Source organism: Prionailurus viverrinus, chromosome C1 (assembly GCF_022837055.1).
Source record: "Prionailurus viverrinus isolate Anna chromosome C1, UM_Priviv_1.0, whole genome shotgun sequence".
Classification (NCBI taxonomy): Eukaryota; Metazoa; Chordata; class Mammalia; order Carnivora; family Felidae; genus Prionailurus; species Prionailurus viverrinus.
In genome coordinates, this window is record NC_062568.1 from 210507345 (window position 1) to 210533850 (window position 26506).

A 26506-nucleotide genomic window follows, 5' to 3' on the forward strand; every position below is an offset into this window, starting at 1 on the left:
AAACCACCTCAGCTGGTGGGTGAATAGCAGGATGGGGGCGGGGGGGGGGGGGTGCGTGCAGGGGAGACCCTGCAGAGGGACCTTCCTGCATGAGAAAGGGCTCCCTTTCTCCTTGCCTCCCAGCTCCAAGAACAAAACACATTCAAATGCTTCTTTACAAAAGAAGGCAAGTAAGGCATCCCAGGGCTGAGTAGTTTTCCTTTATTTTCTTATATTTTTACGGGTTTGTTGTTCTCCTGCCTGGGGATGAGAGCCAGATGCAGAGTGGATTTCTTTGATCAGATTGCTTTTCTCTGGTAGGAAAGCAGGACTCATCGTGTGTTTCTGTCCCTATTGCTGGTTGAATTACTGTTACTCTGTGCATCTCTGTATCTCTGTGTGTGACTTTGTTTCTCTGGGTCTATGCCAGTGTGTGCATATATTTGCTCACTTGCCTGTTTCCTCCCTTACTGCTCTGTGAGCCCTGGGTCCTGACAGATTCAGCAACTCCAGTCACTTCTAAAGATCCCCCTTCCCTCAGGTCTGGCCATACCTGGGAAGAGACTGCTTCCCCTTTCTTTCTTCCTTCTCCAAGATGAGGCTTGATGAGGTTTTGGGGTGATGGTGGGGGGTTGGAGCCCACAGCCAAGAAAGGATTCTCAAAGATGTCTTTGGTGCAAAAAAAGGTGATTTTATTAAAGCACGGGACGGGACCCGTGGCAAGAAAGAGCTGCACTGGGGTTGCCAAGAGTAACTGATTTATATACCTTCAGGTTGGGAGGGGGTTAGGGACAGAGTAAGTCTCTAAGAAATTTTAGAAGAAAGGTTTCCAGGACCTTGAGGGTCTAGCTGTTGTTAGCAAAATGTCATTTATTACTGCTTACTAAAACCTCAGTCATGAGACCCTTCAGATGTGTATCAGGAGTCATATACTTGGAGTTTAATTGCCAACATATACTTGGGGATTAAATATAAATAAGGTTTGCAAAATAATTTTTATGTGTTTAAGGAGACTCACAGGATCCTGGGGGGGCGGGGGGGGGGAGTGTCAGGATAATGTTAAGCCAAGATTCCCTTTTGCCCCTAGCAAAGTGTCATCGTCCAGGCAGCTGAGCTCCTTGAGGGAGGTTGCTCACTCTGCCCCTTTCAAGGACTCATCACTGGGCCGTGGGCAGTAAGGGAAATCAATTTTTCGTTTGCCTTTGTTTCCCACATCACCATGGGAAGCACTTAAACCCCCTTCCATCTTGGTGAGGGTGCTATTAGGGCTCCAGGAAACGGAGTCTATAGGTTTCTGGAGATTATGGAGAAGATTGCTTTTTACTTGCAGTTTACTAAGTTATCCGTAGACTTGAAGGAGACTCCTGTTCTGTATGACTCTGGTCTCCATCAGTCAGACATTTGCTTTCTTTCTTTTCCCCTGTTCTTGAGCAGTCAGGGGTGTCGGAGGAAGACACAGATATCCCACCTGGGGTGGGGGTGGGGGTGCTGTTAGCCTGTACTTTGTCCTCAGCTTGCCCCATGTTCCCTAATCAGGGCTGATGGAGAAGGATGGTCTGAAGTGATGGGCAAAGGAGAGGGGGTTGCCTGGACTGGCTAAACTGGATTTCATGTTACTCTTTGCCCCCAGAAGGGAGCCAGTCCCTGGGGGGGGGGGGGTAGATCAAGGCCCTAAGTCAGTGTGGACAGCAGATGCCAATGGCCAAAGGCACCCTGGAGATTTAATGTTTTAAAATACAAAGTTGGGGTGCCTGCGTGGCTCACTTGGTTACACATCCGACTCTTGGTTTCAGCTCAGCTCATGATCTCACAGTTTGTGAGTTCGAGCCCCATGTCCAGCTCTGTGCTGCCAGTATGGAGTCGAGTTGAGATTCTCTCTCTCTCTCTCTCTCTCTGCCCCTCCCCACTTATGCTCTTTCCCTCTCTCTCAAAGTAAATAAATAAAACTTAAAAAAAAAGTTAAACAGACTTAAAAACAACAAAAACATTACATCTCCTTTCAATTCCCATGAACCCAGTTTAGCAAATGTCTCCTGAGCACCATTTAAACATGGTACAAGGCTTGGGAGAACACTGTCAATACCTGATGGTGAAATCAGGACCCCTGTTTTACAGGACGCTGAGACTTGGGAGTTGATTTGTCGGAGGTTACAAAGTTGGGCCACGGCAGTCCTCAGACCAGGATTCAATCCCAGGCTCTCCATCCTTCCCTGAGCCCAGCTGCTCAGACCTCAGGCCTCCTGCCAGGTCCTGCAGGGACAGACGAGAGAGTGGGGCAGCCAGAGGCTCAGATGCAGGCCTGGCTGACTGCAGCTCAGTCTGGTCTCGCGCTCTCTGACCCACTACTCTGGGCTCCAGCCTCCCCGGGGGCCTGTCCCCTATCCCAACTCAGGCTTCCTTTCTCCTGCCTCTGTGTCTGCAAACTCAGTGCCAACCCTCCCTCCCTCCCTCCCCACAGATGTCCTTGCTCCCATTTCCAGCCTAACGCTGCGGGTCCCCGAGTGCCCCAAGACCTAGCTCCAGCATCTCTTCCAAGCTGCCTCCCAGCCCTCTGCCCGCCCATCCGCAGGCCCCTCCTTGGAGGCCCTCCCTCTCCTCCACTCTTACTTGGCTCCTGTCCACTCCCACCCGCCATACTCCATTCTGGTCACTTGCTCATTTGCTTTTCTCCTCCATCATCCCTCTGTGAGCGCCCCAGAAAAGGACATTAACCCTTTCAAAGAAAAGAGCAATTTCCGATTCAAAAAGTGATGTATGTTGACTGTGGGCAATGTGGAAAACACAAAAACATACAACATATAAAGAAGACAATGAATGTCACCCCGAGTCCCATCACCTGAAGGTGACCGCTGTTAAATAATTCCAATCTTTTCCCCATGCTCACACGTCTGCTTGTGCTTTTCCCCAGCGAAGCCAAAGTCGCACTGTCAACTTTTGGACTCTGCCTTTTGGAAAACGCGGTGTAGCCTCCTGCGCTTTTTCGCTATTGGCCAACATGCTCCCTCACCACCAAGTGGGCGGTCGTCCCGCGCGCGGTTGCCCAGTCCGGGGTGTTCCGGCTGCCTCCAGGGCAGGGTCCCCGCGCGGTCGCAGCCTGGGCACCTGGCGGGCCGCCCCGCTCGCGCCTGCGCGCCGAGGGGTGTCGGCTTCGCCGGGGCACCGCGCGGGGCCGTCCGAGGGCAGGGTCGCTTCAGACTGATTTCTTGGGACAGGGGCGTTCTTGAGTTTGGGGCTGCTTTCTGGCAGCCGCCGGCAGCCGCCTCTCGGCCGGGGTCAGAGGATTCCCCCGGGGGCTGACGGGGCGGGGTGGGGCGGGGCCGTGGGCGGGGCGCTCCCGCCAAAGCCGGGTCCCCGCCCCGCTGCGCGGCGGTATCGCGAGAGCTCTCGGGCGGCGCGGGGCTCCAGGCGGCGGCGCTTCCCAGCCGGCGTCGGCGGCGCAGTACGCAGGCGCGGCGGGCGGGTTTCCCCGGGCTACAGCCGGCGCCGTCGCCCGCTCGTCGGCCGCCCGGCGCCATGGCGGGCTGCGCGGCGCGGGCTCCGCCGGGCTCCGAGGCGCGCCTCAGCCTGGCCACCTTCCTGCTGGGCGCCTCGGTGCTCGCGCTGCCGCTGCTCACGCGCGCCGGCCTGCAGGGCCGCACCGGGCTGGCGCTCTACGTGGCTGGGCTCAACGCGCTGCTGCTGCTGCTCTACCGGCCGCCGCGCTACCAGGTGCGGGCCGGGCGGGGGTGGGCCGGAGCCGGGGCCGGGGCCGGGGCGAGGGCGGGACCCGGGTGGGTTGGGCGCAGCGCGCGGGCTCCGTCCCTCTCGGGGTCGGGGTGGGCCGGGAGCTGGGCCTGTGGGAGGGACCGCCTCCCCCGGGCGTGTTCTTTCTCCGGAAGTTCAGTTGGCAGGAGGGACCCCGCCTCACTAGGCTGGGGGGGGGGGGGCGGGGCGTGGGTCGCGGGCCCTCTCTCTCCCGCGGAGTGGGTGGGAAGTTGCAGTTGGTGCGGTTCAGCAGCTGCGCTTGGCGTGGGGAGGAAGCGGGCCCACGAGTTCTTTTATGTCATTTAAGTTGTGGAGACACACTTAACCTGCCGCCAAGTCAGGTCAGAAGCCCCCGCAGTGTTACTCGGAGGGGGTTGGGCACAGAGCCCCGCACGTCCCCGACTAGACTTACTGCGTGGACTTGGGAGAGTCTGGCCAGTAAACGAGGTTCATGCGGTGTTCCCACTGCTCTGAATCCTAATAGCAGTAATAATAGCAATGGTAGCTCGAACTTACACACCACTCTTAAGTGCTTTATGCGGGTACTCTTCACAGCAGTCCTAAAAGGTAGGTACCATTGTTGTCCCCGTTGTGTATAGGGGGGAAACGGAGGTCCAGAGAGGTTAAGTAACTTGTCCAAGGCCACACAACCAGAGAGGGGTGGATGCGGGATTTGAACCCCAGGCACGTCTGCCTTACCCTCTTAGTCTCTGAGCAGATCAGCTCTAAGTGTTTCCCAGTAGCCTACTTGTCCCAAGGAAGTGGGGTGTGTGCTCTTGCAGCCCGGATGTGTGCTCAGGGAACAGCCTGGTGACTGAGCTTCTTTTGGGTCCATTTCAGATAGCCATCCGAGCTTGCTTCCTTGGCTTTGTGTTCGGCTGCGGCATGTTGCTAAGTTTTAGCCAGTCTTCTTGGAGTCACTTTGGCTGGTAAGATGTATTTGGGGGAAGAGTGGTTTTGAGGTGAGGGTGGGAGGATCAGAGGGTCAGAAGTGGTATATCCTCATCCCTGTGTCTCCTCTCTGACTGGCTGAAGGCTGTTGAGGATTCTGTACGGTCTCTGATGTCCAGCTAGATCCCTATGTCTCGGACCTTGAGAACTTGTGCCCATCGGTTGCTTCTGTTGCAGGCAGAAACAGGTCTCCCTGGCACCCTCCCCATAGGCGCCTTCATCAGTAATGTGACGAGCCCTTCCCAGAAGAGGGTACAGGTCCTCAGTGACAGGAAGGGGCAAGGCTCTGGCTCATCTTCACAGGCCTTTTCCGTCTCTAATTTCTATTAGGTCACATCTAGCGCCTCCCCCACGGCCACTGTAGGATTTTCCCCTACACTATGATTTCATTCCTTTGAGCCTTCTAGTCCCTGACCTGGATATGAACCAGTGGCTTCAAGGTAAAAGGCTTTATCTCCCGTTATCAGTTCTCTAAGCCATCTAATCCTTCTTTGCTGGAGTTATTTGTTTCGCTGAATTTTTGTATTCAACATACATCACTGCTTTGTTTTGACTGTGTTCCACTTTCATATTTTACTGTGTGTGGTATCCTTTCTAAAAGACTGAAGGGCCCATAATGCCTTCATGACCCTAGTCTGTTTGTGGGGTCTGTTACATTCAAAAGTAGTCTTTTCAAAGCCCCACCTTCTGCAGACCCGAAGAGTAACGTTACATGTGGGTGCCTGATGTCCACTCTCAGGTAGGTGACAGCAGGACCTCCTCAGAGAATCCAGGGACAGTTTGGCAGACCCAGATCTGCACTTGGACTTACGGCCAACTTGATTCCCTTGCCCCAACTTACCTCTCTTTTTTTTTGTTTTTAAATAGGTATATGTGCTCCTTGTCACTATTCCATTATTCCGAATATTTGGTCACAGCAGTCAATAACCCCAAAAGTCTGTCCTTGGATTCCTTTCTCCTGAATCACAGTCTGGAGTACACAGTAGCTGCTCTTTCTTCTTGGATAGAGTTCACACTCGAAAATATCTTTTGGCCAGGTCAGTGTGTCCCACGTTTCCCTCTGGAGGGGAGAAGGGTGGCTTCTGTTGCAGGCCTGAGGGTGGTGACGTGGGCTCGCCTCCCAGGTGTAATCTCCCCGAGTGACTTTCCCCAGCTCTCCGTCCTCACTAAGCTCTTTATAAAGGACAAGCACAGCTTGTGGGTTCCGCTTCCGGATTTTGAACGGAGGACATGTTGACCGTTTGCTTTAAGCCTTCCACGACGTACCGCACTACCTCATGTGAAGTCCCGACCTTCGATAGCTATAATTCTAATTTTACAGTCAGAGATTTGCATCTGTTCATTTTCTGTGACTTGAGACTTTTCGTGTCAAGATGTTATTAGCAAAAACCTCTGCACCTGAAACCTACTCTCAAATGGAACTTTCCACAGCAAATTAAGTAAAATATATGTGGTTCCCAGGATTTGGTAAAGGGCCAGAATGGGAAACATTGGATCCCTCTCTGCTTCACTTAGCTGTCCTTGTCCCCAAGGGAAGGAGGGGCATGTGACAGAGGGACACGGATGGAGAGCTCATCAGGTCTTTGCCATGATGCTCTAATTGGGTTGTTGGCACTTGAAGCAAATGAACAGCACGACTTAGGGGAATGTGTTTTGCTTATAATTAAATTTTAATGTGATGACAAATGCTAATTGCCCACTAGCATGTTTCCTAGTGTTGCTGGCCTTGGAGAAATAGGTTCATTTTAAGCATCTGCAGGGGGAGCTCCATGGGCCCATGTCTTCACTTCCTGTGTGTCACACGTCTCTCCTCCAGAACTGAAGCAGATCACCTGGCTCAGTGCCTTGGGGTTGCTGATGGTGGTCTTTGGAGAATGTCTGAGGAAAGCGGCCATGTTCACAGCTGGTTCCAATTTCAATCACGTGGTGCAGAATGAAAAATCAGAGACTCATACCCTGGTGACAAGCGGAGTGTATGCTTGGTTTCGGCATCCTTCTTACGTCGGGTGGTTTTACTGGAGCATTGGAACCCAGGTACAGTATCAGAAATGACAGTGGTCACCTTGGATTTTTTTTACAGATTAAAAGATCTAACGCCATAAAATGTACCATTTTGAAAGGTTCAGTGGATTTCATTGGATCTGCAAGGTTATTGGTCTCCTTCAAATAGGTGCACGTGCTCTCTGTTGTGTTTCAAGTGGTAATGAAATAAAACCCAAAAGAATGGATTTAGTCCTTAATGTTTTTGGGGGTTTTTTTGTTGTTGTTTTTTGTTATTTTGTTTGTTTGTTTGTTTGTTTTCACTGTGTACCTAAAATCTGGGTGTCCTAAACTTGTAAACTGCTGGCGATTCTAGGTGCTGTGACCCCATCTGCCCTACCCCTTCCCTGCTTCTTCACCTTAGATCTGGAGCGCCCTTGTGGGATGAGAACAGAGATGGGGCTTCAGGGAGAGAGAGAGCCTTCTGCTGCTCAAGTGGATTCTGATTTTCATCAGAAGCTGCTCTTGTTGAGGCCTGGGTCATGTATTAGGTTTAATGTGAGCTACCGAGGTTGGCTGTGTCTCGGGTTGCAGACTGAGCCTTGCTTCCTGACCATTGCCTCTTGAATCTGTTTTCTTGGTCCTAGAAAGACTTGGCCAGAGAATGTGAACAGAGCTCAGGAAACTCCTCATCTCCTTGAGAAAATCCATTCTGGGCCCCCAAGCATTCCATTGGCAATACATGGTCCTTAGGGGACTCCCTGGTGAACCCCCCCCCCCCCCCCCACGGTGTAGAAGGGGCAGGTTACCACACAGGATTTCTTTTCTCTTTTCCTTCCCTTCCCTTCCCTTCCCTTCCCTTCCCTTCCCTTCCCTCCCCTCTTCCCTTCCCTCTTCCCTTCCCTCTTCCCTTCCCTCTTCCCTTCCCTCTTCCCTTCCCTCTTCCCTTCCCTCTTCCCTTCCCTCTTCCCTTTCCTCTTTTCTCTTTTCTTTTCATTTATTTTTTTAAAGTTTGTTTTGAGAGAGACCACGCATGAGCATGAGTGGGGAGGGGCTGGGAGCCAGGGAAAGAGAATCCAAAGCAGACTCCACCCTATCAGCACACAGCCTGACTCGGGGCTCAGTCTCACGAATGGTGAGTTCATGACCTGAGCCAAAATTGAGTCGGACGCTTAACTGACTGAGCCACCCAGGCGCCCCAGGATTTATTTTAAAACTTCCATTTCTGAAACTTAAGACTGCTGCATTAACGATCATACTCCCTGGGAACAAGTTGATTATAGTTGAATCGCGTAATTTACCATAAATGCTACCTATGTATTTAAGTGCTCTAGAACTAAAGAGTTTTCGTACCTCTTTGACCATAGGTCTTTTTACACTGTGGCCCGGCACACAGACATGCATGAAAACGGAACAGGTCTTTCCCAGAGCAATATTTGTTCTTACTGAGTACAAAATACTCCTGTTTTCTATCTTGTTATTTGTGATGCTGTGATGCACTAAATGGATTTCGGGGCTCAGTAACAGGTTGTGGGCTGCAGTTGGGAAACCCTAGTATAGGGTGTGTTGGGAAGCCACATGTGGTTGCTGGCTGTGAGGGCACAGGCTCTGACTCTGACAGGGCCAGTCCTGGCTCTCATGTTGGCTGCTTGGCCTCTCTGTCCTCACACACTGAGGACAGCAGTGCCGCCCCAGAGGTTCAGTGTAGGGGCTTATTGGTCGTAAAGGGCTTAACTTGTGCCTGGAATACGGTTAAGTGCCCAGTAAGTAGTGATGGGAATAAGAAGTCAGGGGCATGTGCCTGGCTCTTGGTGGAAATCGCCCACTGGGGGAAGACATGTGTCCGTAGGGGTCCATCAGAAGGGGCAGGGGTGGAGTAGTGGGTTTCCCACACAGCACAGGAAGTTCCTGAGAGCCGGGAGGTGTTCTTGGCCTGGAGGGACTGTTTGGCTGTGGATCAGTGGGGAAGACATTCTTAAGGGTGGGGAAAACACATGAGTAAGGAAGTGAGAGGCAGTCGGAGTGGGGGTACAGCCCAGAGAAAAGGGGCCAGAGGAGGTGGCCGAGGTGCTGCTTTTCTGGGTTGGGGCAGGGGAGTGGTTTGAAGAAAGAAGTGATTTCATAAGCTCAGGTAGCAGTGGATCTGGTACAGGGATGGGCTGGGGCGGCAGGGGGGCGGGGCAGGGGCCGGGGACCAGGCAGCTGCAGGCTGGAGGGGCTGCCTGGAACAGGAAGGGACAGGCTAGGAGCCCCACGGGGAGCTGCCGTCAGCCTGAGGACTGAAATCTGAGAAGTTGATGTTTTAATTTTTAGGTACCTCTCACATAAGAGGAACAACAGAAAAGCGTATGCAAGAAAACTGCCGTGATGAGCGTTTAGCTCTAACGTGAAAGCGGTGGGGTGGTTTCAGCGCGTGTGCCCTGGCCGCTGCTCTCCAAGACCCCGATAGTATTTGAGAATCTCTGGGGCCCTTCCCTGGACGGGAAGTCGTCCGCGGGTGTTCAGGGAAGCAGTGCTGCTGACGTTCGTGGTGTCGGAACACTCTGACCCCGATCGACTTTGTGTCCCCTGTCAGGTGATGCTGTGCAACCCCATCTGTGGCGTTGGCTACGCTCTGACGGTGTGGCGATTCTTCCGAGATCGGACAGAAGAGGAGGAGATCTCGTTAATTCACTTTTTTGGAGACGAGTACCTGGAGTACAAGAAGCGGGTGCCCACAGGCCTGCCTTTTATAAAAGGGGTCAAGGTGGAGCTCTAACACAGCCGGAGCGGGCCAGGCTGGGCCGAGGGGCCTCCCCCCTCCACACAGCCCGGGACAGAACTGCCCCTGGCAGCCACGCCGCAGAATGGATTTTCTGAATCATTTTATGCGTCACCAGTGACTCTTTGGAATATCACTCGAGACCAAACGGTCAGAAGGCCTTAGGACCAAAGGACCCCATACCCTAGAGCAGTCTGTTCTTGGGCTCAATCAAGGTAGGACATAGATTAAAGGTGGGCAAGGAGCAAATAACAGCAATATTCAACAGTGCCCCTCCAGAAGGGCCCTGGCGAGAGCCCATGGCCCACGAGGTATTTAGTGTAACCAAGGCCCCTCGGGAGAGGTGGGCTCACTCATGATGTCGAGTAAGGCTTCTTCTGCAGGAAGGGGTATGTGGGCATCAGTGCTTAGTGTTAGAAATTCGTTCAGAATCTTTAACCGAGAAACACAAACAGCACAGCTTCGACCTCCTTCTTTCTGTGCTTAAGTGCATGAGCATCTATACAGTTTTAAGATAATTCTTTATAAGGCACTTTGGCTCTTAATATATTTAATCGTATTTACATATCTATTTTTTATAAATAGCAGTATAGATTCAGAGGGGACTCACTTGGCGTTTATAGCCCCAACTTTTATCTGGCAGAATGGACACCTCCAGACAACTTGGCTGAGTGGCTTTGTGTTCACAAGGGCACCCCTGGCCAGGGAGACTGGACCCCTGTGGCTTTCCCCGGGGTCCTGGCTCCCGCTCTTCTCCCCAGAGGGGGCTGTTATCAGTGACACAGGCATGTCAAAGGGGTGTCGTTTTTCCCTGAACAGAGAAATGCTCACTGAGCACGTGCTCTGTGTAAGGCGTCGTCAGACACCGGGAAGTATTGCTCTCCGTTGGTTTGGGATTTCAGTCTTTCACCATAGCTTATACTTTTCTGTTTCATTTGAAATCTCTCAACTGTTGATTTCTATGTTCTGTTCTCAGAACTTCACCATCTCTAACATCATCTCACACTATCTTTCCCAAGGGGGTTTACGCACACACCACTGCAACATTCAAGCAAGTCAGTGTACGAGAGTCTTAAATAGAGCAAATGGTCCCGACAGAGATGTAGTCGGTATTTTTGTTTTTCAAGTTTGGGGAAAGTGGTTGGCTTTAAGTACGTAAGCTTTAGGACCCTTGTTTAATTCTGGACCAGAGAGGGCCTTGGTCTCCGCGTGGACTCCTTCCTGCAGTTCCACGGTGGCGCTAACGGAGCCTGATGACGACGGCCGCGGCGGCCCCGGCTGGAGGGCTGCTGTGCTGCCACGCCGTGCCGGGCGGCTTCGAGGAGCCACTTAACCTTTCCGTGCCTAGACTCCCCATCCGTAGAATGGGGTCAGTACCACCTACCTCATAGGGGTGTTGTGAAAACTTAGAAGAACAACGTCAAACGTTTTTAATACTTAGATGAGAGAGAATGGCGTAAATGAAATCTATCCTGTGTCAGAGTCACACAGACGTGGACGTTGCTTAGCTGTACCAGACGCTGGAAACGTGTGTTCGGAAGAGCATTTTACCAACTCAGAAACATCACTTGTTTCTAGATTTCATGGCCTAATTAATTTTTTTGTTATTATGTATACCAAAGAGGTTTACGGGTTTGTTGATTCCTGGGATGCCGCTCGCCCGTGTGAGTGGACTCTACCATCGGCCCTCGTGAGGGCCTTGCAGCCAGGCCGGCCGAGGCCGCCGCTGGAGCACTCAGCAGCAGGTCCTTCTGGCACGAACACTCCCCAGTGGGACTCAACATGCACTTAACTCTGGGAACTCGAGTTGACTCACTTCTGACTTGTTCTCCAGACCACGCTTAGCAAAGTCAGCTCCGCTCATTGGGACTGCAGAATGGAGGAGGGTGTGGCTGGGGTTTTGGCAGCCATCCCCAGCTGCTTGAGGGAAAGTGCTGTGCTGTATCTACCGGGACTGGACCCAACTTTCATTCCCACTGAGGGCTGTGAAGCTGTCTTTAATAGATGGAGAACAGCTAATGATGGCCCCCTGGCTTTGTGGACAGAAAGTCCGAAGGTGTTGGTGTTTGGCGATCTCATCTTGCCCCACCTGCTAGAATTCTCAAAGCCCACCTTCCTGCCGGGCCCCTGAGCCCAGAACGTGGGCCTGGTGTTTTGTGGCGAGGTGCTGCTGTTACATCACCTGGGCTTTAAAGAGCTCTTCCAGGGGCGGGACTAGGGGGGCGCCCTCACCCCGACTTGTACGCCCAGGGCAGAAGTCAGCAGTTACTTAGGGAGAAGAGATGAACTGCTTAGGGGCAGGATTTGGCAAGTGATTGACTTTCATCTAGTACTGACATTTTCAGATTATTTTTAACTTTATAAATTTAGCAGTGACAGTGTGCATGCAGAGAATCAGGTTAATGAAGTGCAGGCTTTTGGGGTATTCCCAAAAGCTTTTGGGTAAAGGCCACGTCACCAGTTCCCTCAAATTAAGAAACTGTCAAGAGATTACTTACTTTTTCCATTGCAGGTTTTAAAGTGGAGATTCTTAAATGGAAAAAAAGGCACTGCACAGAACAAAGCTACTTTGAAGCAGCGTAAAGTGAGACGTTTTATGAGGATTTGCAGGCTGTGGCCGAGAATAGCAGCTCGCAGAAAAGAGGTAGTGAGTGGGGTGAGCCTGGCCGAAAGCGAAAGGCAGCGTACCCCACTGCCCCTTCCATCTGTATGAACTGCTTCTTGAGCCTCAAAACTAAACTTGATTAGTCCCTTCCATTTATTTAACACTCTGAGTGATGGACACGATAGGGAAGTATTCCTAAACCAATACACGTGTTAGTAGCTTAGGCTCGGGAGGGCCGGCCACAGCTCCAGCTTTTTGGTAGCAGCCCCTCCGTAATAGGCACAGTGACCCCCACTGTCCCTTCTCTGCACTTTCTTACTGCCTTAGATAGTTGCGATCTCCCACCACATCTTGCTCCTGTAGTGGCTCGATGAGGTTGGTGGGAGAGGCTTGCTCTCTGCGCCCTGCTGTGAGAGCTTGACGCCTTGTCCTGGGCTTGGAGGGCCAGCCGGCAGGGGTGGTCCCAAGCGCTTGCTCTAGAGGAAGCCGTCCCATAGCTAGGAGAGTAATTTAATGGAGTAATTATTTCACTCTTCTTTTTACATGCAGAAATGTTTATTTAAATATTTTAAATTGGATTTTCTTTCACAGATACTGATTATTTCCAATTCTTAAATAAAACTGTACTTGATTTCACTATGAGCGGTAGCGTGATTGTGTGGGATGTAGGAACTCTAAGATCACGTCATCACTGGCTAAGAAATGTCCGGGACCTACAGCATAAAACCAGATGTGTTTTGCCCCTTCAATTCAGTCTTCAGTTCTAATCTGTAGCCAGTTTGTTGTGACGAGTTCCTCCTGCCTTTTAGGCTCCCATGGGTTTAGGCTTTGGAATGAGGAAACCAGTGCTCTGAACGCAGGGGCAGAACGGTGGATGTTGACGTGACATTTTCACGGATTGATGTGCTGCCCTACCTGGCACATGGAAGCCATTTGCTGTTCGTTTTTTGGTGGTTGTTTTTTTTGTTTTTTTTTTTTTTTTAAGTTTATTTATCTATTCTGAGAGAGAGAGGGAGAGTGCAGGTGGGGAAGGGGCAGAGAGAAAGGGAAAGAGAGAACCCCAGGCATGCTCCATACCACCGAATGCACAGCCCAACGCGGGACTTGAGCTCATGAACTGCAAGATCATGACCTGAGCCAAACCAAAGTTGGACACTTAACCGACTGAGCCAGCCAGGCGCCCCATCCGTTTGCTGTTTAAACCACCACATCGAGCTGGATATTTCCTTCAAATGTGACTGCGTGGACATTTTAACTCCAAAACTTAAAATTTTAGGTCATCTGGGTTAATTTTCCTCTTTAAAGCATTTATGAAATTACGCTTGATAGAAAGGACACCATGTAGGAGTAGGAATTTCTGGAGAAAGGATTCTGAGTCCTTTAGTAATACCAGTAGAAGGTGAACACGAGAGTGACCGTTGTCTGGAGAAGCAGCAGAAAGTTGTGGGGAAGTTGTACTGACCCTCTCCTGCAGCCCGTGCCACCGGCCGCCTCTCCTTTGCCCTGGCAGCTCAGTCCTTCCTTGACAGGAGAAAACGGGAGTGACAGTTTTCCCTTTTGCTGAGTCAGTGCTCAGATTACCAGCTGGAACTTCCCAGCGGGGCCGTGGCTCAGGACACCCTGAATTCTTGGGAGGCAGGCACGGCAGGGCTGTCTGAGCACGGCCCCTGACGGGGGCAGGGCCTGGCGCTCCCGCGAAGGAGGTGCCAGGCCAGCGAGGGGCTCGCAGGGCACGCTCACGTGTTCACTCTTTCCAGGCGGACTGGGGCATCGCCCCCAGTCCCCATGAGGAGGACTGAGACTTCATGCAGTGCAAACACAGGGAAGAGTGAAACTTAAGCCAAAGAATCTGAGATTAGGACCAGTCGGAATGTCTGGGTTTTTCCGCTGATTGGTGATTACCCCTTATGACATACCTGGTGGGAATAACCTTTCTTAAATATCCCAGTCTTGGGGCGCCTGGGTGGCGCAGTCGGTTAAGCGTCCGACTTCAGCCAGGTCACGATCTCGCGGTCCGTGAGTTCGAGCCCCGCGTCAGGCTCTGGGCTGACGGCTCAGAGCCTGGAGCCTGTCTCCGATTCTGTGTCTCCCTCTCTCTCTGCCCCTCCCCCGTTCATGCTCTGTCTCTCTCTGTCCCAAAAATAAATAAACGTTGAAAAAAAAAAATTTAAAAAAAAAAAAAAATATCCCAGTCTTGACCTGCGTGCTGTGAAATGCCCACCCCTCCGGACCAGTCCCGTTTGCTAAGCCGGGCGCTCTCTCTGTGTTGGGCCCTCGCCCCCGTTTTTCGGTTTGGGTCTATGAGGGTCTTTGTTTTTCAATGGAGGCTCTTCTTTGAGGCTGTTTGGAGTCCGGCTGTTCCCTCTGGGTTCTGACGTCTTCTCTCTCTTCTCTGCGACACTCACCGGGTCATTCCTAAAGGGACACTTGGCATGAGTGCTGCCTGGCACCCCCCATTTCACTGTGTGCCAGCACCAGCATGGCTCCTGGGATGGGAAGCCTTTCTGGACATCAGTGGGTGAACCAGAACCTTCTCTCCTAAAGGATTCTCCTCTCGTCTCTAATGGTTTTTAGTTGCCAAAACATCAGCAGCTCAGGCTATGTCTGTGGCTTGCGACAACAGCTTTGAATGGACAGTCCTCTGACGCATCTGAGCCGAGCGTGGTGCCCAGGAGGGTGAGACTAGTTTCTGCTCTGTCACCAGCCACTCTAGACCGTGGCAGGTGCTCTGTGCCCTCCAAGCTCTCTTAGCTCTGGTCTCCTGCAGCCCGGGTCTCTGCCCCGTGTGCAGCAGGCTTAACTGAGAGCAAAATACTACAAGATCAGCCCGTGACAGTGACGGATCTGTTACCACACATTCTTCTCTTTCTCTGGCAAGGATTTTGGCAAACCCCGTGGTTCCAGTGACTAGTGATGCTCCCACTTGGAGGAGAGAACCCTCAGTTACTTTTCCTCATTCAAGTGAATCTGACTCACTTGGTGTAAATGCCTATGAGCCAGCAGCCCTCGGTGGCATGAGTGATGCAGGCAGCAGCCGTGGCCATCTGCAATTCTGGAGTGCGGGTCACGTCTCCTCTATGAAGCCGCCATCCGGGTTCAGAACCCCTCTGACCCGTGTTTTACAAACAGACCCAGCCAAGGCTCTAGAGCTGGTCAGCGGCAAGCCTGGACCAAATGGGAAAGAAAACCGGGACCTGTCTCTGAGATCGAATCGGCTGGAAAGACTCGCCTTACCTGGCCTGGGTCTCAGCACCGACGTCCTCCTCGTGTGTGTTCTGTAGGTGGTCCAGCTGTTCCCCCGCAGGCACCTGAAGCCTGTGCGGGAGAGACCGTTCCTGGGAGGCTCGAAGGCAGCAGAGCCAGTCACTGTCCTTCAGCCCCCTCTTCGGACAAGACCAAACTGAATGAGGCACTCGGGCCTGCCTAGGGCTTGGGTCTCAGCTGTTTACTGAGGGCCAGAGCTGCTCCCGGGGACGGCAGCTGCGCTGTGGTTGGGAAGAAGGCACCGCGGGGCCAGGTGGTGGGGAATGGCAGGAACGGACACCTGCGTGTCCCAGGATCCCTGGGACAATCTGGGAAGGGGGATCCGGTCTGGCTTCTCTGGGGAACTGAAAGGCCATTATGACTGGGGTGTGGTCAGGGGCTGCCGTGGTCAGAGGTGGACAGGGAGGGTCCCAAAAGGGCTGTTGGGCCCCGGAGTGATGGGAACTCTAGGCTCTAAGAAGGCCACTGGCTGTGGAACACCCTAGAAGGGCCAGAGAGGGTCAGTGATGGTGGCGTGGCCTGGGGCTGCCGTGGGGACAGTGGGCAGAGACAGTTACGTCAGCAGGATTCAGGGTATGTAGGAAATGGGGCGAAGGAAGGAAAGGAATCAGAAGGCCCCCTGGCCTTCTCACTTGGGCACCTGGGGGATGTGATGCCACTCCTGAGGGGTACAAACAATGGCACGTTTGGGGGAGGAAATGGGGTTCTGCCGTTGTGGGATCTGAGGCCCCCGTGACCTGTCCAAGTGGAGACATACCCCGCCCCAGGAGGAGGCAGCTAGAGAGGGGTCTGGAGCCCAGGGGGGCCTATACTGGGGAGGGCTCGGGGGTGGTCAGTGGCACATTGGAGTTTTAAAGTGGGGGGAACAGATGGAGCCCCTTAAGCATAGGGTGTGGGATGGGGAGAGGCTCTAGGACTGAGCCCTGCGGAAAGCTGACACTTGGGCACTGAGCAGAGGTGGCAGAGCGGCCAGTCTGTGAAGGGACAGCCTGAAGGGCAGGAGGCAAACAGGTGTGGGCTGCCTCAGAAGCAAGACAGGAGCCTGGTGAAGACAGCGGCCTGCTCTTGAGCGCCGGGAGAGGCCAAGGGCTGCAGCCAGAGGTCGCGGAGGACAACAGGCCACAGGAGCGGGCTCAGTGGGGACGGGGGTGGCGGGGGCGGGTTGCGGGCACTGGGAGAGGAGGAAGCAGAGGCAGCAACGCCAGATGCTGGAAAATGGTGCCATGAAGAAGGACAGAGGCAGCCAGCCTCCCCCGCCCCCCCAAACCTCCAGCCTGAGCTCCTCCTTTCCCTTTGCCAAAACCCACCGCTGGCTCCACGTCCCCAGAGACAGGCGGGCAGGAGCACGTCCTTGAAGCTAGTTCCTCGCCGAAGCAGCACACAGAAGGAAACGTGCGCAAACCCTAAGAACGAGGCTCGGGACAGGCACGTGGCCTGCACAAGTGGGGCAGTGGCACCCGGAACGTCTCCTCCTTCCAGAGCCCCCCACCCCCACCCGGGGATGACCACCATCCCGACTGCTAATGCCAGAGGTGGTTCTGTCTGATTTTGACGTTTCATAAACGTCTCAATCACACCGTCTGCAGAGCAAGCGACTCGGAATGGCAGCTTCGGAGCCGACGCGCCAACTGGTCCCGGGTAGACAGGGATTTCAGCGCAATTGTGCAGAGGCTGGGCTGCGTTTCACCTCTCCGTGCGCATGTCAGAATAGTCACCGGAGAGGTGGCTTGGCAGTTCTGGAGGAACACGGTCACCGCACACTAGTTTTCCTTCTTCCTCAAACTCACGAAATCTCCAGGAAAGGGGCCAAAACAACAGGGGAAGGAGCCTCTCCAGGTTGAGGAGAGAAAAGGGTAACACCACAGTTTTGGAAGCTGGAGGGTCAGTGGTAACCTCAGCAGCCGGGAGAAACCCGAGCTCGGAACGGACATGGGACACGCCCGGCCCTACTGCCTTCACACCACGGAATCGCCTCTACCAGGGAGGACGGGACAGAAATAAGGAGGGGGCCGCCTCAAGCTCCCCACGGCCGAGCGGCCTCCCCTCCCCCATCCCAGCCCCCTGAAGGGTTGGTCTCTGCGAAAGTACCAGGGCACAACACGGGTGGGAAACGAAAACCAGGGCTGCCTGCAAATGCTTCACACAGCGGCCGCCAGGAGGGAGACTGGGGAACGACAGGAAAAAAGCACTGCCCACCCTGGTCCCCCCACCCCCCTGCAGTGAAGTGCCACCCATGTGCTCTGAGTTTCTGGCCTGCCCCCTCTGCCCCCCACCCCTAGTATGAGCACACGATCAAGGATGGCCTGAGAAAAGTCCTTAAAATAGAAGACAGAGAGAGGGGCGCCTGGGTGGCTCGGTTAAGCGTCTGAGGTCATGATCTCACGGCTTGTGAGTTCGAGCCCCGAGTCGGGCTGTGCGCTCAGAGCCTAGAGCCTGCTTTGGATTCTGTGTCCCTCTCTCACTCTGCCCCTCCCCCACTCACTCTCTGTCTCTCTCTCTCAAGAATAAACATTAAAAAAAATAATAAAATAATCCAAAAATAATAAAAATAAAACGGAAGACAGAAACCTAAACAAGAACTTGGAGGAAAGAGACTTAAGGGAGAAAGAAACAACAAACACCTGTCAGCCTTGGAGGGGTAAGAGACTGTCCATAAAACAACAGAATGCTGTGTGTTGGGGGGGGAGGGGAAGACCATGGTACAAAACAAGGGCTCTTGGAAATGGAAAACAAGTTTTAAACATTTTTATTTATTTTTGAGAGACAGAGCACGAGCAGGGGAGGGGCAGAGAGAGGAGACACAGAATCCAAAGCAGCCTCCAGGCTCTAAACTGTCAGCCCAGAGCCCGATGTGGGGCTCAAACCCACAGGCCGTGAAATTGTGACCTGAGCTGAAGTCAGACGCTTAACCGACTGAGCCACCCAAGCACCCCCAAAACAATGAAATTTTAAAAAGAACTCTTGGGAATTTTCTTCAAAAATGAACTCAACAGAAGGGTTGGAAGAAAAGAAATCCCTCAGAAAGTGCAGCAGAAAGACAAAGAAGAAAGTACCGAGGAGGTACATCAGCCCAGGAAAGCCAATAATAGGGATTCCAGGAAGAGAAGAGGTGAAGAAATCAACTAATGCAAGAAGACATGTCAAAAATGAAGGACATGGGGGCACCTGGGTGGCTTGGTTGGTTAGGTTGGTCATGGTCTCACAGTTCCTGAATTCAAACGCCACATTGGGCTCTGCACAAGGAGCTGAGCCTCCTTGGGATTCTCTCTCCGTCTCTGCCCCTCCCTGGCTTGCTCTCTTTCTCTCTCTCTCTCAAAATGAACAAAACAAAACAAAACAAAAAGCCTGAAGCACATGAACTTACAGACTGAAAGGTCCTTCCTAATGGATGGAAATAGACCCTCACCAGTGTGAAGTTTCAGAATGCTGGGACCAGAGAAAATTCCAGAAGCTTCGAAAGAGAATAAGTAGATCTCATCACAAAGATAGGAGTCAGAATGCCTTCAAACTTCTCAAAGACAATCTCGGAAGCAAGGAAATACAGTGATGCCTTCAAAGGACAATCATTTCCAATCTAGAATTTCATGACTTATTTGTTTGTTTGAGAGAGGGAGACGGCAAGCACGGGCAGGGAAGAGGGGCGGATGGAGAGAGAGAGAGAGAGAGAGAGAGAGAGAGAGAGAGGAAGAGAGAGAAGAGAGAAGAGAACCTCAAGCAGCCTCCACACTCAGCCAGGAGCTTGGTAAGGGGCTCAGTCCCACAACCCTGGAATCATGACCTGAGCCAAAATTGAGTCAGATGCTCAACCAACTGAGCACCCCAGGCACCCCTCCAGTCTAGAATTCGATACCCAGCAAAACCATCAGTCAAGTGCAAAGGCAGAATATAGACATTTCAGACTTGTGCTGTCCAAAATATGTACCTCCTGTGCACCCTTTTCCAAAGAGTCACGGAAGGGTGCAGGGGCAAGGCAACGGAAGTCCCCCAGAGGGTGGTGGAGAAACACTTCAGGCTGACCTTGGTCAGACCTACAGGGCAACCAGCCCACCCTGGAACCAGGTGATGCAAGAGACAAGCACATTGAGAACCTGCCACCAACATCCCTCTGCCACTGTAACACCTTTTGATGCCCAAGTATGGTGCTGAGAGCCTAGACTTGGCTTAACCATGTAGTGAGGCAGTTCTGCCCTCTCCTCCGTGTCCTGCTGCCTGGATCTGTTGAGGGCCCTCATTTCACCCCTAAGAAGTGTCTTCTGCTTTGGCCTATTCCTGAGGGCTAGAGGTGGGCAATGTTGTGCCTCGAAGCAGAAACTCCGAGCAGCCAACTCATTCTGTGTCTTTGAGAGATGTCCAGCACCTGGTCTGCCCAGATGCCCTGAGTAAACCCTCGTGACCTGGCCCACTGACTTCCTAAAAGGAGCTCTTCTGCACGTATGGCACCTTGTCCACACACATTCAGAAGTGTCTTGGCTCCCCTGTGAACAACCCCTGCTCTCACCTGGGCTCCAGTCGCTCCTTCACCTTGGCAATGGAGCGGACATAGGGCGTGATCTGCTTGGTGATGCTGGTCAGGTAGGCATTCTCCTGCTTCAGCTGGAGAAGGTCACGGAGCTGGGCTGTGGGGGCCAATGCCAGAGCGTTGGGTCTTGTTGGCTTCAGGTTCTTCTTGTCAGGCTCACACCTTCTACGTATCTATCCCAACTACGTCATCGATTGCCTCTTTAATTAAAGAGCATCGTGAGACTTGCGGAGGTATTCTGTTTACTGAATCCTGACCTCACATGCATCATTTTGGGGCATTAGCAATCGTGAGGCAAAGTCAAGGGCTAAGGGGAGGAGCCTGGGAGTCTGTATCTGGTTAGTGGGTAACTGACTTCCTGCCCCTGCTAACACGTGGGTTAGCTCCAGGATGGGGGTGCACCCAGCAGCAGTTGCCTGGGACCTTCGTAGATCTGCTGCTCGTTAGCTACCCGCTGGTAGGATTCCTCCCAAATCTGAAAGAGAAAGGGAGTTGGACGTTGCATATGGTCATCAGCTGGAATTTCCACTGGTGGCATTTCTGTCCTCTAGCTACTCAGGTCCACAGGGCACCCCCAGCTAGGTCACGGGGTTCCAGGCCGCAAAGAGCCTCATTCCAGAGCCTGCCACACGAGGGCCTCATGATGGACCAGGCCAAGCTCCTCCTCCTCTCTCCTTCCCCTGTATGCCCGACAGGTGGGGCTGCAAGGGGCTTGGCGCCCGGGGAGGGTCTACCTCCTGGAAGACCGCTCTCATCCCCTCCAGGGAGGCGTACTCCAAGGCGATCTGCGCGTCCACCTGTGCGGACTTGTGCAGAATGTCTCCCATGATCTCCGCCTTGATGAGCGAGTGGTGTTTGGTGAGGTCCCGGTGCAGTTCCTGTACCTGGTCCTTCAAGTTCTGCATCTCTGCCTGCAGGCGCTGTGCACAGACACCTAGTGAGCGTGCCTCAGCAGAGGCACAGCCTCCAGGCCAGGTGGTCAGGACTCGATTTGGCCACTGCACTTTGGGCAGGCAGGGGTGGGGACATTCCCAGCCTGCAGGTCCCTGGCCCCACTCACCCGGTAGGAGTCCTCATAGTGGCGGCAGTGCTCCACAAAGGGTGTATCCTCACCCTCGGCCAGCAGCACCTTGGTGCTGATGGACCGGTGCAGCGTGGGCTTTTGGATTAGTGACCCCAGCATCTTTCCCGCTGGGGAAGGGCAGCTGGGCCCCATCAGCACGTTGGGGCCTGAGCTCGCTGCTAGCCTGAGGGGGAGAGAGCCAGTGTGGATGCAGATGTGGGGGGTTGGGAGGGTCTCCCCTTCTCCAGGCTCTCAGCCTCTCCCCGGGACTGCACACCAGAACCACTTAGGAACTTTGAAAAAGTCTGCGCAAGGCGCACCCAAGACCAAGGACATCAGCATGGTGTTTTAAAAAATCCAGGGTAGGGGCGCCTGGGTGGCGCAGTCGGTTAAGCGTCCGACTTCAGCCAGGTCATGATCTCGCGGTCCGTGAGTTCGAGCCCCGCGTCAGGCTCTGGGCTGATGGCTCAGAGCCTGGAGCCTGTTTCCGATTCTGTGTCTCCCTCTCTCTCTGCCCCTCCCCCGTTCATGCTGTCTCTCTCTGTCCCAAAAATAAATAAAAACGTTGGGAAAAAAAAAATCCAGGGTAATGTCAATGTACAGGAAAAGGTCCATCCAGATGTGTCAAGGCTGGTGCATAATAAACTTTGTTCACTCACCCGCGGGACTCTGGGCATTTCACCTGACGCCCAGTCTCCCCTGACCGGGTCCCCGGCACATACATCCAGCTCAGGCATTTCTCCTAAGTCCTCCTGGGCGTCTGGCTCTCCAGACTAAGGCCCGGAAGTCAGGCCTTACCCCAAGCTGCCCCTCCCCTTCAGTCCCTAGGCGCCGGGGCCGAGTGGCGGAGGAAATGAGCGGCAATTGGGGACGGTCCCGGGTCCTCTCTGTCCTTCCCTAACCAGGCTCTGCTCTGCCAGGTCTGCCCGGGGCTTCCGGTCCCTCCGTCTGGGGAGGGCAGCAGGCAGCCTGTCCCTACCGCGACCGGGTACCTCGTGTCCCCCCACACCCCGCCCCGGCGGCAGGGAGGGCGCCCCCAGCTGCTCACGTGTTGGGGGCGGCCCCGGCCCCCGGCGCCCGGCGCGGCCCCAGCAGCAGCAGCGGCTCCAGGCAGCGCGCGAACTCGGCGCGGTAGTCGCTGGCGATCTGGGCGGCGGGACCGGCTGGTGAGGCGGCTTCCTCGCCCTCTCCGGCCCCGGCCCGGCCCCCCCAGCCCGCGCCGCCCCGCACCTTGCTATTCTGCGCTGGCCGGAGGCGCTGCGGCCGCGTGACGATGCCCTGCAGCCTCTCCAACAGCTCCTGCAGCGGGAGGAGGGCGCTCAGGCCGCCGGGAGCGGGGGAGGAGGGCTGGCGGGGCAGGACAGTGAGGCCCCGCGCCGCGAGGGCAAGGCTGACTTTGGCACTCACCTGGTACGTGTTGGAGTCCCTTCCCTGGGACTGTCCCAGAACCCCCACGCCACCCCAGCCCCCAAATCCACAGGCAAGTTGGGGGGAGCCGGACTTCAGTAGACACCCCACACTGTGGGCGGAGTGGAGGCTCCCGCTCCCCTCCAGGCTTCGCCGTCCTTTTAAAAGGGACTCAGCTGGCCCCTGAATGGTATGCAGATGATGGTGCGGAGGAGGAGGAGGTCAGCCGCAGAGAGCCCTGGTCCAGACCCCGGGTGGCAGGTTGCCAGGCCCCGAGGTGGGAGTCTTGGGTGTGCAGGGTGGGCTTCTGATGGGGAGAGGGAGACCCCTCAGGAGCCAGGGGGACTCACATAGCCCAGGTCCAGGAACTCAGCCTTATTGGCCAGGCTGAGGAAGGATGAACAGTTGACCAGGTGAACCTGCGGGAGGGACACTGCTCTGTAAATGGCGGGGTGGGGGGGGGGGGTGAGTGCCCAGCCCTGTACCCCCAGCTCCCCTTACCTGCAGGGTGGGCAAGAGAGTGGCCAGGTGGGAGAGCTGCTCCTTGAAGGCCTTGTCCTTCTCTTCGTATTGGCTGGGGGAGGGGCAGGCAGCCTCAACTCCTAGGGGAGTGCCGCCCACCCCCACCTGGGGGGGGGGGCTCAGAACGGGGGAGGTTCTATCTCCCCACCAGCTCTGTGCATCCTTCCCCGGCGCCCTGAGCCACCCGGCCCTCCTCGCCCAGATGTCTTGCTCCCCAGGGTGGGGCAGGGTCTGCCTAGGTCCAGGCAGGGAGATAGGTGTATGGAGGCCAAGGGACAGGGAGTGGAGACCCCGCCACCGCTCACCTCTGCACCGCCTGCAGCAAGAGCGCTTTCCTCTCGGCCAGTTTGTCCTGGGAGGGATGGCCTGCTTCTGACTGGGCACGGTCATCCCGCCACCTCCCGGCCCAGCACTCCCCCACGCCTGGGGCCCAGCCACACACCTGGTTCCGCTGCTGTCCCTCCAACCTCCTGGCTCTTCCTGCCTGCCCCCTACTGCCTGGGAGTCCTGGTGCCCTCACCTTAAATGTCAGCAGCTCCCCCGGGGTGGTGGGGGCGGGGAGTGTTCCCTCACCACCCCGCACCTCTGGCACCAGCCTGGGGCCGGAACTCTCCTGGCCACTGTGATTAAGTAACTCCATGCACAGCTGCCCTGCTACACCAGAAACTCCACGCGGGCGGGAGGTGGGGTGTTGTGGGTACCGGGTCGTGGCTGATGAGGATGCTCAGCCTGTGGCTGTCGGGTCCCCACTACCCCTCACCTGCATGCTGCCAAAGAGGGCATGAATGGCGGCCTCCTCCTCCGCCGCGCTGCGCCGCACCTCCTCCACCATCGCCTGCAGCTGCGCGATGGCCTCCCGTGTGGCCGTCTGCAGGGCCTTCACGGCCTGGGAACAGGGCGGCCTCAGCCCGGCAGGCGCGCACCTCCCCTGCCCCGGCGCGCTGGGCACCCCGCGCTCACCAGCACCGCCTGCTCCAGCCGCTCGCAGCCCTGCACGTAGGCTGACTCGAGGTCCACGCAGTGCGCCCGGCTCTCCCTGCGGGAACCCCGCGCGTCAGCCCCGCTCCCGGCTGCCCTCCGGCACCCCCTCGCCTCCCGCTCCCCCCCTACCCACCCCTGCATGTCCCGGAAGCAGCGGATGCACAGCAGCGACTTCTTGTCGGTGGAGAACATGATGTAGGGCTCGGCGTGCAGCGCTGCGGCGGGGGCGGCGGGGACGGAGGTGAGGGCTCCGGGCAGGCCCGCCTGGCCCGCCCCGGCGGCCCCCACCCGACACGCCGCACTCACTGCACTTCTGGAGTACGTCGCGGCTGCGCTGGCCCAGGGCCACGATGTCGTGGCGCGCGAACATGCGTGCCCGGTGCGTCTCATCGCGGCAGCGTGCACACAGCGGCTGCCCACACGTGTTGCAGAAGTACGTGGTCTCTGCGTCCTAAGGACAGAGGACCCAGCGCAGCCTCAGCCTGCCCACCGGCCGAGGAGCCTGAGTCCCTGGGCACTCACGTGTCAGAGAGTGCCTCAGTCTGAGCCTGGGGCAGGCACGCGGCTAAATGCAGCCCTTCCAGGTAATCATGACGCTTGAATATACCCAGTTTACAGATGAGGGGTGGGGGGAGCAGAAACATTTTACCTACAACAAAATTTCGTGTTTGAAGGCTTCTCAAGCCCTCCTTGGCACCCTCAACAGTGGCCAAGTAACGGTGCCCACCCTGGCCATCTGTGTCACAACTTGGCTGGGAGAGGGAAGGAGGGCCCATTGGTTCCCTTCCCTACACAACACCTAGGGCTGAGAGGCCAGGTCTCCCACTGCCGCTGTGGCTTTGACCCCAACAATGGCTGTGTAAGCACAGACCCAACTCCTTACTTTGGCATTCAAGGCCATTTCCTTCCATGCTGTCCCTACCTCCAACCCCTAACCTCCTGAACTGTCGGCTCTCACTTGCCCAGCACATCCCGAGCTTTTGGCCCCACAGGGCTGTCCTCCTGGGGCTTGGAATACCTTATCCAACCTTCACAGGCCAGAGTCCCTCGTGCCATTCACGTTCACAGCCCAGCCTGAAGCCTGGCCTCTGCTCCTCTTTCTTAGACTGGGGGAGGGGGGCAGGAACACCCCTCTCCAACAGCACATTGTCCTCACTTCCCCTTGGGTACAGGTAGCTTGGTCAGCTCCCCAGGTAGGAGCCCTCAAGGGCCATCCCAACTCCACCCCAAGTTTGGGGACTGGTAAGCCCTCCCCCAATGGAATGATGTTAACCTCTGCCACTATCTGGCTAGTGCCTCAGGTCACTTGTCCTGGACCTCAGTCTTCCCACCTGTAAAACGGGGCCCACATTTGGGATCCAGGGTGACTTAGGTTTTGGAAAATCCAGGGAGGGAATAATCCTCTAAGGACATGTGGGGCACTCCCTCTCCCCACCCCCAGGCACTCCACCTCCCCCCACCCCCACCCCCAGGCCTCCCTGCCTGCTTGCCGCACTCCAGGTCACAGTTGGCACACTGCACCACCTCCATGCCATCCCCTGAGCTGTCCACCAGGAACTGCAGCAGCCGATCCACAGGAGGGAGCCCGCTGGGGCCCTTCACCACCGTCTGGTGTCTGTGGAGAAGCTGCAGCCAAGATCCAGATGCCCCTTCCCCATGGCTCCTTATCTCCTTTCCCACCCCCCACATTTCAGGCTGGAACTAAAAATAGGAGCTGGCGTCTGCTATAAATATCTCACCCAGTGCTCATTCTGACCCTGTCCCCCACTCTGCCCCATCCTGGGAATCCTGGGGGCCCATGGGGTTGGTGACCTGGGGTTTCAGAGGTGGACACCTCCCCTCTACCCTTTCTCATCGCATTGCACAAACTTAGGGCTAGCCCTTGTAACTTGAGCCAACATAACCTGCTTCTGTTGATCTAATACTCAAGGGATCCCCCAAGTGAATTACTGTCAGTGTTAGATTGCTGTGCTGAGATCCTGCACAGCCTTCCTCTTGCCTCCTGGCTTTCTAGGGGAGGGCTTCAGCCAGTTACTCCGGGCCTCGGTTAACCTGCTCTGTACAATGGGCGGGAGCCCGCATTCTGGGGCTGAGAGGTGCCGGCTGGGGGCAGCCTCTCCCAGCGGCCTCTGCCGGGAGTCAGAGCCCTGCCCTCCCTGCACCTAGCCCCGCATCTAGACGGGGCCAGTCTCCCCGGGGGGTGGGGGGCGACCACTGGGCTTTGGGGCACTCACTGGCACAGCGGGCAGGCGAGGCGGCCGTCGGTGGCGCGGCCCCGCAGGCAGCCGGCACAAAAGTCGTGGAAGCAGTCCAGCAGGCACGGGCGCTCAAACTGTGCGTGGCACAGCGGGCACACCAGCGGGTGGCCGCTCGCGGCGTCCGGGGCCCCCAGGCCCTCCAGGGGCACGAAGATGGCTCCCGACATCTTCTGGAAAAGCTCAGGAAGGCGGCGGCGCGTGCACGGTGCGGGGAGCCGGCCGCGGAGCCCGCGCGTCCCCTCTGCCCGCGCGCGGCTCCCTCCCGTCTACCCCGCCCCGCCCCGCCCCGACGGGGCGTCCAGCGGTCGTGGGGCGGGGACCACCTAGGCCCGGGCTGGGGTCTGGAGCGCCCGGCGCGGGGAGAACCGGCAGCAGGCGTGCGGAGGGGTCGCGCCCTGTGCGCGCTCCCCGCCTCTCCCTCACCCCTTTGGTGGCCCCGGAAGGTCAGGTCGCAGGACCGAGCAATGCGTCC

At 55.6% G+C, this 26506-nt stretch overlaps 2 protein-coding genes across 2 annotated transcripts; one reads left to right on the top strand and one right to left on the bottom strand.

Annotated features, from left to right (window-relative positions):
* Window positions 1–3397: 3397 nt before the first annotated feature.
* Window positions 3398–12656, top strand: ICMT (isoprenylcysteine carboxyl methyltransferase). Its single transcript, XM_047872203.1, has 5 exons — window positions 3398–3687; window positions 4564–4652; window positions 5542–5711; window positions 6491–6708; window positions 9230–12656. The coding sequence occupies exons 1-5, from the start codon at window positions 3493–3495 to the stop codon at window positions 9410–9412; spliced, it is 855 nt and encodes a 284-aa protein (XP_047728159.1). The 5' UTR covers window positions 3398–3492; the 3' UTR covers window positions 9413–12656.
* Window positions 12571–26506, bottom strand: RNF207 (ring finger protein 207). Its single transcript, XM_047872202.1, has 18 exons — window positions 26011–26506; window positions 25259–25391; window positions 24083–24227; window positions 23910–23991; window positions 23756–23831; window positions 23556–23681; window positions 23101–23147; window positions 22775–22847; window positions 22624–22692; window positions 22097–22165; window positions 21915–22012; window positions 20864–21050; window positions 20538–20723; window positions 20227–20278; window positions 19783–19900; window positions 15255–15335; window positions 14218–14435; window positions 12571–13973 (listed from the first exon to the last, which is right to left on the bottom strand). Exons 1-17 carry the CDS (start codon window positions 26199–26201, stop codon window positions 14264–14266), a joined length of 1905 nt encoding a protein of 634 aa, XP_047728158.1. The 5' UTR covers window positions 26202–26506; the 3' UTR covers window positions 12571–13973; window positions 14218–14263.

Excerpts from the sequence above, each read along its gene's own strand:
- ICMT (XM_047872203.1), top strand. The coding sequence starts at position 3,493 with ATGGCGGGCTGCGCGGCGCGGGCTCCGCCGGGCTCCGAGGCGCGCCTC. Across the intron at positions 5,712-6,490 it reads CGAAAATATCTTTTGGCCAG|AACTGAAGCAGATCACCTGG; the intron begins GTCAGTGTGTCC and ends TCTCTCCTCCAG. Across the intron at positions 6,709-9,229 it reads ACTGGAGCATTGGAACCCAG|GTGATGCTGTGCAACCCCAT; the intron begins GTACAGTATCAG and ends GTCCCCTGTCAG.
- RNF207 (XM_047872202.1), bottom strand. The coding sequence starts at position 26,201 with ATGTCGGGAGCCATCTTCGTGCCCCTGGAGGGCCTGGGGGCCCCGGAC. Across the intron at positions 22,848-23,100 it reads TTGCTGCAGGCGGTGCAGAG|CCAATACGAAGAGAAGGACA; the intron begins GTGAGCGGTGGC and ends CCCCTCCCCCAG. Across the intron at positions 22,693-22,774 it reads CTCTCTTGCCCACCCTGCAG|GTTCACCTGGTCAACTGTTC; the intron begins GTAAGGGGAGCT and ends TCCCTCCCGCAG.